Source organism: Manis pentadactyla, chromosome 10, assembly GCF_030020395.1.
Source record: "Manis pentadactyla isolate mManPen7 chromosome 10, mManPen7.hap1, whole genome shotgun sequence".
NCBI lineage: Eukaryota > Metazoa > Chordata > Mammalia > Pholidota > Manidae > Manis > Manis pentadactyla.
In genome coordinates this window covers 126,934,196-126,946,155 of record NC_080028.1, presented here as the reverse complement: position 1 = coordinate 126,946,155, position 11,960 = coordinate 126,934,196, and the positions used below count along the sequence as shown (strand labels likewise).

The window sequence follows — 11,960 nt, the reverse complement described above, 5'->3', positions numbered from 1 at the left end:
CTGGAGCCCTGTGGCTTGAGCTCAGGGTCATCCCACTCTGCAGACAGGTACCACTGGTCCCTTTAAGCAAGACAGAGCCACTGGGGGGACAGGCAGTCTGGGTGGGTCAGCCCCACCCGTCATCTGAACTGTGAAAATGGCTAGGCTCATTGAAAAAAACATTTCCCTCCACTTACAACCCTTTTTTGAATAAAACTTTCACAGATCTTCAGTATATAAAACAATAGATTCCTATTAATAAAAATATTTAAGTTGACATTTCTATTCTAGACAATGAATTATTATATAATAATAAATACAAAGTATATTCTTTATCTTTACTATTAAAAATAAATTTCAAACATGAAACCTTCAAAGCACTTCTGAGTTAGAAAGCCCCACGACTAGACAGACTTAAGGATGAGACAGAGTGGCTGCCGTGGAGAACTGCTGAAAGGTGATCGAGCCTATCGGGCACAGGATGGGGGGGGACTGCTGGGGCCGGCGAGAAGGATGACGTCTGCACCAGGAAGGAGGGAGGCGGCTGTCCAAGTCCACTTTATTGAGTGCTATAGCATTTACACAGGTCAAGGGGAGACAGGCCGTGGCTGACTAGGCCCCTCTTGGGGGTTTCTGCCGGGGAGGGGTGAGGACTGGCTACCAGGAGGGAGTTCCCCAGGGCCTCCGTGTCAGGCTGCAAGCCTGCCTCCTGCCCTTCACCTTGTCCTCCTGCCTCCTGCAGAGCTATGACAGCCTGGGCTTGCTGGCTGCTCTGCTCCCAGCAGGGGAAAAATACACACCTAAATGCCAACAGAACAAGAAGATCCAAGGGAACAAGCCTCAGGTGAGAAGTTTGGGTGCCCCAAGGCCTGGGGGCTGCAGGGGAGGATGGGCCTGCACCCAGCTCAGCGTCTGGCTCTCAGAGAACATTGACAGGCAGAGGCTTGAGCATCTGGCTGTTTATTGGTTGCTTTTCTCAAACCCAGCATTAAAAAAAAAGTCACCTGAGGTGGCAGTTTAGTCACGGAACAGGCAGGAGTAGGTCAGTGGTCACTTGGGAGGAGTGTGCCAGCATGGTGTGATGGGTCCTTCACATGTAGTACCAGGCCAAGAGACCAGCAGCCAGGGCCACACCGGCAGCCAGAATGAACCGAAGGCCAGGCTTGCTCAGCACAGCCAGAGCTGTTCGGAAGGGGCAGCTGCTGGCCTCCAGGGCACCTGCATGGCAGCACCAATGGGACCCATCAGTGGGGGATGCCAACATGCCCACCCTGGGGAAGGAGCTGGACACAGGCAAGACCTACCTTTGTCTTTAGCAGTGTAGTAGGGGCATTTACGCACATCTCCTTTCCCATCATGCACAGGGAGCCCATCCTCCAGGGTCTTTTTGGCCAGCAAGGAGCCGGCCTGGTCCAGTTCATCAAATATCTGCATGGGCAGAGGATCAACAGCCATTAATGAAGTGTATACACTTGGTCTTCAGGGGAAAATCCTGCCTGTGTAAAGGGAGCTGGAGCAGGCAAGGCTTGTTCAGGAGGGCAGATCAGCAAAGCAGTAGCCCAGGTGGCAGCCACACTGTCCTGGCACTTGTCCCTAGCATGAGCTCTGGGAGGTGTGGCTGCTCCTGTGCTGCTCGGCACCCCATGGCTGCTGACGGGCTGCTCGTCCCTGGGCAAACCAGACAGAGCTCACGACAAACTATCAAGGTACAGACAGGAGCGCTGCCCTAAACACCCTGGGGCACTGGTACCTAACCCCACCTCCAGCCATGGGCATGTTCAGCCAGAAATGATAGGAAAAGGAATGAGGGAGAATGTGGCACTGGCAGGGCTGACCTATCCTGAGTGGCCCTCAGAGGCCTGTTGACATCATTCTGGAGGGCTGACAGGCCTGTGGACAGGATGGTACTTCATCCCCCACCATGGCCACTTTCCTAGTGCTAATAAGGAGTGGCCTGGACTCTAGGGACAAAATTAGCCTCTCCAGATTCAGCACCATTTAAAGGCTGCTGCACTTCTGTCCTAATGCCCATTCAGGCAGCTCTGGGTGGGCTCTGGCTGCCAAAGGCCCCCTCCCAGCCACCCCCAGCAGTACCTGCATGTTGTACGCAAAGGCTTTGTTGGCCTCCTCCACAATCTTCTCTTTGGTCTTCAGGTTCAGGTCCAGGGCATTCATCCTGGCCCGGTAGAACTGCTTGAACTGCTGTGCATTGTCCACATTCTCGAACAGGTAGAACTGGGTCCCTTCCCCCGAACTAGGGAGTTTGAGGGCCCGCTGGGCCACCTTCTTAAGCACCTGGCCCCCCGAGAGGTCCCCCATGTAGCGGGTGTACGCATGGGCCACCAGTAGCTCCGGCTCGTGCTGCCCCACATAGTGGATCCGCTCCACATACTTCTGGGTGGCCTTGGAGCACTGCACCTGCTCCTGCCAGTCCTCACCAAAGAAATACTCCATGTCCTTGGTCAGCGCCTCCTTCCGGTGCAGCTCCAGGGGGAAGTACAAGGGGGCGAAGGCTGGGTGGTCCTTGTTGCAGTCCATTTCCTCCTCGAGGGCGGAGTATGTGAAGTAAAGTGCAGTAGTAGCCAGCTGTTGAGGGTGATGGGGAGACCGTGGGAAAGGGCTGCGGCCTCAGCTGCCAACTCTGAGCCCAGAGACCCACCATGTCCAAGCAGGACCACCCCCGCTGCTGGTCCCCAAAAGGCCCATTTTTATCCAGTGAATCATTCACCCACCCAGAAAACTTATGTTTCTTAAATGAATGACACGGTGAATTCTTTGGAATGTGGATACTTTCGCTTCCTTTACATCATTATGTTACTCAACCCAAGCCATGAAAACCAGTCTGACATCAACAAAGAGTGGAGTGGAGAGAAAGGCCCAGCTTCCCCCCTCAGAACAGCTCCTCATGGGACAAAGGCCCTTCAGTCAACACCATCCATGACCAAGGGCACAAACCTTGAAGAGCTCCTTCCTGATGTTGCCTTTCAGGAAGTCCTTAACAAACTGGGTGTTTTCTGCCCGGTCATGTGCTTCTTTGGTCCCTTCCTTCAGGAGCTCAGAGAGGTCGGCAATCCTGCAGAGAGACAGTGCATGCGAATTAGCCCTTCCCAGCCCAGTAGTGCCCTCGCTGAGCAGGAGGCAGGGGCTGCTCAGAAACTCAACTCTAGCACAGTCAGTCTAGCCAGGCTGTGCAGGGCAGCAGATGGGAATCTGCCCTAAGGGCACAGGTGACGTGTGGGATAACTGTCTACTCGGCAGTGTCCACGTCTCTCTGAACTACCCCATTCACCAATGCTTTACTTCTGTGCCCGAAGAAGCACACGCTGCTAATCCCACCATAGTGCTGACTGGCTTCTCCCGGAACAGCCAGCCTTCTGGAAAGTGTCTCCCAGAATCCATGCCACTGAGAAGGACTGACTGGATCTCGCAGGACAGCCCTGTTGCCTTCCTCCCACCATGGACCCATAGCTTCTCCAGGACTCCCATGTGGCTGGGCCCAGGCGTAGGATGAGGATGAGACAAAGGCCAGGGAGGCCGGAGCTGTGCTGAAGATGCCAGCAGCCAGGACAGGACAAGGCAGAGAACACAGGACCCTAAAGATGGTGGCATTGAGCAGGAACTCACTGTATCCACACAATCCATCTGTTAGACTGAGAAAAACTTGGCCTCTCCCAGCCCAGCCTCTGCTGGCTTCTTTAAGAGATTAGCTGATATTACCAATGTGCTGAGAATTATTTATTATTAGCAATTATTCTAAGATATAAAAAAAAGAACTTTGCCAGTGACAGGGTTATAACAAGAGGCTAAGAATGATGAAGAACAGGCCCCAGTACCTTGAAGCTTAGAGTGAACTGGTCCCACCCAGTAAGAAAAACCCCTGGAGTTAGGGTTGCTCCCATATTCTAAGGGGTGGAAGACACTGGAAAAGGTGCCAGCTTTGCCTCTGATTATCGTTTCCCACCCCAGGTGTCAAAATGCTTAGGGTGTTAAGGAGGAAAAAGGACCAGGAATAAGGTCAAATTCTATGACTTGCATTCCTAGCACTGCCTGTCCTGCCTCTGCAGGAACAAACAGGACAGTGCTGGGCAGCCAGGCTGCTCTACTGTCCCTGCAGTCCCAGCCAGATGTCCCAAGGGCCACAGCAGCCTGGCCTGACTGCACCCCAGCACCTCCAGCACACAAAGGCGTGTGAGGCACAGCAGCCCTGGGTACCCCGACTCAACACGGCCAGCCCCTACTGCTCACCTGGTGCGGTTTTCTTTTTCTGAAGCCCCAGAGCTCTTTTCCTCCGACTCATCCACCCCCTCTGAGGCCTCTAATTCCGCGGACATGGTTCTGCCAAGTGTGGTTCTTGCTGTTCTCAGTCCTCTGGTCCTATAGAGACAGAAGGAGCTGGTGATGCTGCAGTCACCACACCTGCTGTCCTGCTCTCCTCCAGCAGACACAATGGAGGAGCCAGTCACCCATGTGCCTCAGGCAAGGTTTCTTTAAAAATAAAGCTCTGCCACGGAGAAAACAAGTAATGACTCTATAGCATCTTACTAACGCTGATAGACAGCGACTGCAGGGGGCGTGGTGAGGACTTGATAATACGGGTGAATGCTGAAACCACAATGTTGTTCATGTGAAACCTTCATAAGATTGTCTATCAATGCTACTTTAATTAAAATAAAGAAAGCTCTGCTATTCCTAGGACTGTACCTGAATGTGGACAAAATTTGAATATGGGCAGTGGATTAGGTAATAGCTTTATATCGATGTTGAACTTGCTGTTTTTTGTAGTACTATGATTATATAACAGAATGTCTTTGTGTTAGGAAATATATACTGAGGTATTCAAAAGTAAAGGGGCACACTGTGTGCAACTTACTGTCAAATGGTTCAGTGTGTATGTGTGTGTGTACATGCACACACACATATACATATATGGAGCAGTGGGGGGCAGGAGAGAGGGAGAACATACACAAGTAAAGCAAATGAGGTAAAATGCTGATGGGGAACCCAGATAAAAGATACACAAGAGATCTTTGTATTATTCGTTAACGACTTTTCTGTATGCCCAAAATTACATCAAATTTAAAAGTTACCTAAAAATAAAATAACAAAGAAAACATCATAGAGTGTGGACTCAAAATATCATAACTCAACTGTTTTTCTCTACTAATCAGTGATGTGTGCCTTGAGAAATGTGATGTGTTCCTTAAAGGAATGTTGTACCTTAACCAAGGCCAGTTCCCGCAACATTGTTCTCTCCCCTATTGTGCTGTGCTGGGAAGAGCTGCGGAGGGAGTTGTGCACTGAGAACACACGAGCCAATGGTTGTAGGCATGAGATCATCTACTGTCCTTGGATGTATTTGTGTGACGAATAAATACGAGGGGTGCCCTCTCAGCACCACTCTAGAGCTGGTATGCCTTGAGACCCCTGGCTGGCCTACTCAGGTCTTCGATATCTCATCGCGTCGCCTCCTCTATCTGTGGGTTGGAGACGGGGAGGAGGCCGACAATAGATAAAGCTTAAAAAAAAACAGTATAGCAGTTCTGAGTGTGGCAAGAGCATCAGAGGGCACCCTGTCTACCTGTTCAAGGACAGGAGTCCATACTCCACACCCTGCCAGACTAAGGGCGGTAACGCAAGTTGGCCGGTCAGTTCTGTTGCCTGCTGCCAGGGCTGAGCCTTTGTCAGACAAGGAAATTCTGTCTCACAACAGGACAAGTTCATCCTCCACCCCTGGAGGCCTCCACTCTGGCAGTGCAAAGGTGCAGCCCATCTGAGGAACTTCCCAGATGAACAGCAGCACAATTGCACCAACAACTACTATAGTAACTCACAAAACCAGAGCAACCAACCCTGGGGCCCAATGAAGGCAAGGGAAGAAGAGACCTTCATGTTCTAGCTCAAGTAGTACCTATCTATTTTACTAAGCATTTTCTACGTGCTACATCCAGAAATGTGTCAAGAGAGACAAAGAAGGGTAAGGAATGGTCCTTCAAAGGTATAAAAGAAAATAAAAAACAACCTCTATCCCACCCCACAGATATAACCAGTGTTAATATGTTGGTACATATCCTTTCTGAGTTTTTTCCAGGCATCTTGTTATTTGGGGGAGATATTATAATGCATGGTTTGCTCAGCATGATCTTTCTGAACATTCTCTTGCCTTTAGAGTTAACATTTATACAATAGAATTAGTGGCAGGGAGGGTGTAGTGAGAACACGGAAGGAAGGCTTTGAGCACAGTGCCTGCCACATGGCAACCACTCAGTATTTGGTGTAACTGCCTGTGCTGGTATTTTTAGTGAGGCTTACTGATATTGTCTAAGAACAATTAGAAAACAAATAGCTGAAAGTGAAAAAAGCCAGATAAAGTCAAGGATGGTATTCACTTTTACATGTAAACTTAAAAAAAATGGGTGAAATCAGAAACACTAGAATGATAGTTGCCATGGCCTAAGCTGGGGCTGGGGACAGTAGGGAGAGGCTGGAAAAAGGAGACAAATTTTCATTTCATTTCATTTCAGCCATAAAATGAATAAGGTCTGAGAATCTAATGAACAGTATGGTGACTATACTTGATAACACTGTACTGCATAATTGAAATTTGCTGAGAGTAATCTTAAACATTCTCACCAAAATAAATAAATAAGGGTAACTCCATGAGGTGATGGATATTATTTAACTTGATTGTGGGAGTCCTTTCACAATGTATGTGTATATCAAATCATCATGTTGTATGCTTTGAATATATGACAATTTCTGTCAATTATACCATAACAAAACTGAAAAAAAAAAAAAAAAAGAAATAGAATATATGGAAAATGGGACCTTCTCTGGACTCCAAATCAGATATACTTTCCTCTCCAAAAATGCTGATGAATTGTATGGCGCACTAAGTCCAGAATGCAAAGGTAGGAGGTCATCATATGGAGAGAAGTGTATTCAGGGAGGCTTCCTGGAAAAGGGAGGCTTAGCCAGGACCCTCAATGAATAGACAGGACCGGGGGTAGGGAAGACAAAGGGCCTCTAGCTCAAGGAACAAGGTGAACAAGCAAAAATGGAACAGACCACAGAGATGGCATAAGGCTGCCCAGCTATGTGCCTTTTTGCCAAGGGACCGAGGCAGACCCTGCCAGCTGCAGCTCAAGCCCCATGCCTGCCTGTCCACACCGACCATGTTTTATAGACTTTTAAGAAAGAACATCTGAGCTCCACGCTTCCGGGGGCCCTGAGAGCCAAGGTTTGTCCCAAGCAGCTCATCACTCCACCTGCAGAGAGGAGAGGGTACTAGGATGAGAGCTCTGGGCCACCCAGAAGAGGGAAGGGTGCAGTAAGAGGTGCCAGAGCCTCTAGACAGGTGGCATGTACACATGGCCATTCTGAGGACACACCCCAGGCACTTGAATGCTGCAGCCCCCATGCTGCTCATGGGTGACTAAAAGCAGGCAAAGACAGAAACAAGCATAATCCCACAGCCAGGGCTACCAATTATGGTAACAGGTAAACTTCCAAGCACCTAACTATTGTGTGTGCTGTACAATAGTGACTGTGTATGTGTTTAAGTCTGATCATTAACTGTTTTATTTGATAATAAATGCATGCTCTGGGAGGGTGTAGTCTTGCCCAAGCAACAAGGCCTTTTGCTTCTTTCTTAAAATACAAAACAGGGACGAGAAAGCCAGCTTTCACAGGTGCCCACCTTGGCATTTTCTTTTTGTCAGCAACACTTCATTTGTGCCAATCCCCGCTCAGGCACATCCCTCACCCACCCTCTTCAACCTCCATCCTGCCTGAGAACCCCTAATTCCCTCCTCCCAGTCAGCAGGAGTCCCAACTCCAACCCCAGTGGTAGGACCACAGCTGTCAAGTTTTACTGTGACAGCTCCTGGGCCCAGAAAATAATGGATTCTCAACACACACTTGTTGAATAAAACATCCCAAGGAAAGAAGGCAGGAAGACAGGCAATGGTCTAATGCATACTGCCAACAATATGGCACCTGTGGACATCAAGAAGTAACCTGTGTCAGTTACCTAAACTCAAACATAATTGAACAATTTTGCTTTGAAGGGAAGATAGACACTGGCTTATGCTACCCCGACAGCAAGAATGCCGTCCTCAATGAAGCCTAAAAGTACTGTCTGTGGAGGGAGGGGGGAATGTTCCTCAGAAGACTCAGTACATTCGACCCACAAAGGCTGGGTGCCAGAGGAGGTGGCCTGTTCTATCCCTGTGGCATGGTCACTGTTCCTCAAGGGACTGGCCATGTAGTGCAGCATTCAGAAGCCACCTTGCAATGTCAGAAACAGAATTCATTCACTCTCTGAAAGGATGTATGTCCAAACTTAGTCTGGCTGACCTGTACACTTTTCTTTGCAAGAACCACTGGAATCCCTAGAAAACCAGGAGCCAAATTATAAATGGCAATCTTTCTAGACTTGAACCTCTCAGTATCAACAAGGGCTGCCCTACTCTCCAACAGAAACAAGAAAAGAAAGATCCCAAAAGATTCCACTCTGGGAAACACACTTTAAGAAGTATTAACAGTAACCTATTAATGATAAGTAACCATACTACAACATTAGAAAAAAGTCACACAGACGAACAATACAAGGTAGGGAAGGTGCAAATGAGAGCAAACAATGGAGTCCCAACATGGCTGCCACACGCTGATGGGCTGCATCCACCCATGGAAAGGTCTACATAAACTTAGGTGTTTAAAAAAAGACCCAGGGCAGGGAAGAAGAAAGGGAGTATATGATTAGCATGTGTAATATGGGGGGTGGGGGAAAGGGGAGGGCTGTGCAACACAGAAAAGACAAGTAGTGATTCTACAACATCTTACTGCGCTGATGGACAGTGACTGTAATGGGGTTTGTGGGGGGGAGCTTGGTGAAGGGGGGAACCTAGTAAACATAATGTTCTTCATGTAATTGTAGATTAATGATAACAACAAAGTATATATATAAGATTAAATTGAAAGGATAATTATGCCAAAAAGAAAGCTAAAATAACAAAAGTAGTACCCTCAAAAAAAAAAAAAAAAGACCCAAATTGCTGGCTACAACGATATGCAAAGGTATGTTAGTATACTGATGATGACAGGAAGCAAGCCTGGAAAGCTATAAACACTTGTTACTTGCTGAACTTTTTGGCCAATTCCTCTTCTCTGTCACGCTGTCACTCTCTCCCTTGCCTTCCTCTCCCCTTTTCAAGAGAATTGACAGGGAGAGAGGAGCAGAAGAGGTTCCTGTGAACCTGCCCAGCAGCTCCAGAACATTCATTTCAAAGCCTCCCTTTCTGGTAAATTGCAACTAGGGTTTCGGAAAGAACAGACATGTTCAAAGATGTTAAATCTTCATCCATGGGGACACGTGTCCAGCAAACCTCAGGTCAGTTATGCTGCCAGACAATGACTATATTATCCCTCATTCCCCATTTGGTGAACCAAAAAGGCACAGTGAAGACTTCACCAATAACAATGTTCTTTCTTCCATTTCATTCTTTTTCTTTGCCTGGGAAAACCACAATTGAAGGAGAAAGGAGACTGCTGAGCTCAGCCAGGCCTAGAGAGGAAGGTGGGAGAAAGCATGGCAGGGCCATCAGCTCTCTGGAATTGGAACAGTTCTCCCACCACCTGACTCTGGAATTAACAGTGAACAGCTACCAGCTACCTCATCGGATGCCAGGACATGAGCTGGTGTTGTTAACCCACCAGAGCCAAGGAGAAAAGGGCCAGGAGAAGATAAGTGGCTGCTCTGGCTCCTCACTGGGTCTGCCACAGCGCCCTCCCCACTGAGGGTTTGAGGCTGGCATCAGAGTCCCTGGCTCAGAGCTCACTTCTGCACAGAACCGTCATCCCACTAATAAGAGACGACTATTCTTCAGCTTCCGTAAGTGCTGCCTTCCTGGCTACCCAGCTGAACCAGGAGCTTCCTACAATACAGATCAAGACTCCCTTGGACTGAGCTTCTGAGACTTCAATACCATGTTTTTAAATCACTTAGAGCTCAGCACCCTGGAGATACTCCAACCTGAGTTGTAATTATTATAGATTAAATGGAATGCCTACTGAGAAAGCTACTAGCTAAATGGGGTGATGGGGGTGGGGGCAGGGGATAGAAAATATTGGTTCAATTCTAAAATACCAAATAAATAATAAACATTTTAATTGGGTACTATGTATCTAAATTAACTGGTATGAAATCTGGAATCTGGCTTTCTGTTTCTTTTCTTCCTGCCTTCTTCCCCTTCTCTCTTTCTTATGGTCTGGATTTTCTAACTCATGACGTGTTTACATTTCCCATGCCTCTGAGCTGGCCAAGGTCATTCTCACACTGGAGAGCCCCAGCTGGTTTGGCTCCGCCATTTACCCCCCTGTGTGTCTTCTCTGTTGCCCCCTGGAGCCCACTGCTCCCCTCCCTAGGCTCCAGCGGGCCTGGAGTCTCCACTGCAGTCCCTGCCCTCAGCTGTTCCTGCCACACCGAGCTGGGCGCCGGCACCGCCCCCTCTGACTCCCGCACACCCACTCCCCCCTTGCCTGGTGAGGCTGCTCCTCACCTGCGGGCTGTGAGGGTAGGCACTCCATTGGGCTCTGGCTCCTTTTGTCCAATGGTCATTGATGGTTCAAAAATGATGCATTACCTCTCACAGAAATAATGTTTGATATGTGCCCCATAAATTTTTTTTTTATGATAAACACGGAATACAAGAATCCCAGACTGTCTCCCTGGAATACAGGACCTGTCCCTCCTCTACGTCCCCTAAAAGCGTCTTACCCGAAGTGAGAATGCCTGCCTCTGTTCAGCAGGGCCGCCATCAGGCTGCATCAATCTTAATGGTGCCACATACTCCCATGAGGCCTCCCCAGATACAAACAAGTAGGTTGTTCATACATCAATTAAGTTCTTTTCTGCATATCTGTCTACACAAAGAGAATAAATTCTAACATCCTACTTTTAACCCTATATATGATCTGGGGAACAAAGAATGCTAGGGCTATAGTGGAGGGAGCAGGAGCTGAAGGGAGGAAACAAGGGACAAGAAGACACACCTCTTCAGAGCCTCCAAATCTCTGGCTCTCTCCATTTCTCACCTGTAAGATGGAATGAATACTGACTAGCATTCTACACCATAGGACTGCTGGGAGCATCAAGTAAGATAATGACCACGAAACACTTCATAAATGTTGCAACAGGAACTGACAATGATGAACCCAGAGCTGGTGACTGGCTGGTCTGCCTTAGCAGACACTCAGGTGAGCTTTTCAGACCTTGTTAGGACACCAGGAAACTCTTGATTCCGGGAAGCTCTGATCCTGGATGCAGCATGGAGGCAGGTGAACTTGCTCTCCTCAGCACAGTTCAAAATACCACATTTATCCGATAAACCCTGCACCAAGGGCCAGTTTTGCATCCCATCCAGCAAACAAACGCAAATGCAGAGGAGGTACAAAGTGCTTTCTGCCTTAGGATAATAGCCACATAACTGGCCCTACCCGGCTCTCCTCTGACCTCAGAGAGGTTGGAATGTTGGGGAGTGGGGATGAAGCTCAGTGGACCTTTACTGGGTGTACTTCTGGGCTTCCACTTACTGTTTATTTCTATAAACCCAGCTCACCTTCAAGAACAGAAAGGCAGCTGAGCCCCATACAAAGGACATGGTCTTTGTGGCTAGATTAGGGTTTGAGACCTGGAGTCCCAATACTTAGTAGCACCATAGCTGAAGGTGAATCATAACCCTTCAGCCTTCAGCTGAAGGATGAATTTCCTCATCCATAAACAGGTAACCCTCTTTCTCTACATTCTCAGTGCGCTGTGATCACTAAATGAGTTAATGTGTGTATCAGTGTTTCATGAAACACTCCAGTATTGATCTCTTACTGAGGACATTGTTTGCAAAGTAAGGAGCTGAGTGATTATGAAATATGAAGGAAGGATGTGAAGTTCAGTTGAGTCTATAGATAATTCTGAGCAGGTCACACCT

At 48.2% G+C, this 11,960-nt stretch overlaps 1 protein-coding gene across 2 annotated transcripts in view; it reads right to left on the bottom strand.

The window, feature by feature from the left end:
* Positions 1-512: 512 nt before the first annotated feature.
* HMOX2 (heme oxygenase 2) overlaps positions 513-11,960 on the bottom strand; it is a 31,304-nt gene continuing 19,856 nt past the window's right edge. For both annotated transcript variants that reach the window (XM_036920494.2, XM_057487707.1), the window contains exons 2-6: positions 4,225-4,353; positions 2,935-3,052; positions 2,074-2,565; positions 1,284-1,407; positions 513-1,197 (exon numbers count right to left, since the gene is read on the bottom strand). In XM_036920494.2, coding sequence (XP_036776389.1) covers positions 1,070-1,197; positions 1,284-1,407; positions 2,074-2,565; positions 2,935-3,052; positions 4,225-4,310 — 948 coding nt within the window. In that variant the 5' untranslated portion in view covers positions 4,311-4,353 and the 3' untranslated portion in view covers positions 513-1,069. The remainder of the gene's footprint in view (positions 1,198-1,283; positions 1,408-2,073; positions 2,566-2,934; positions 3,053-4,224; positions 4,354-11,960) is intronic.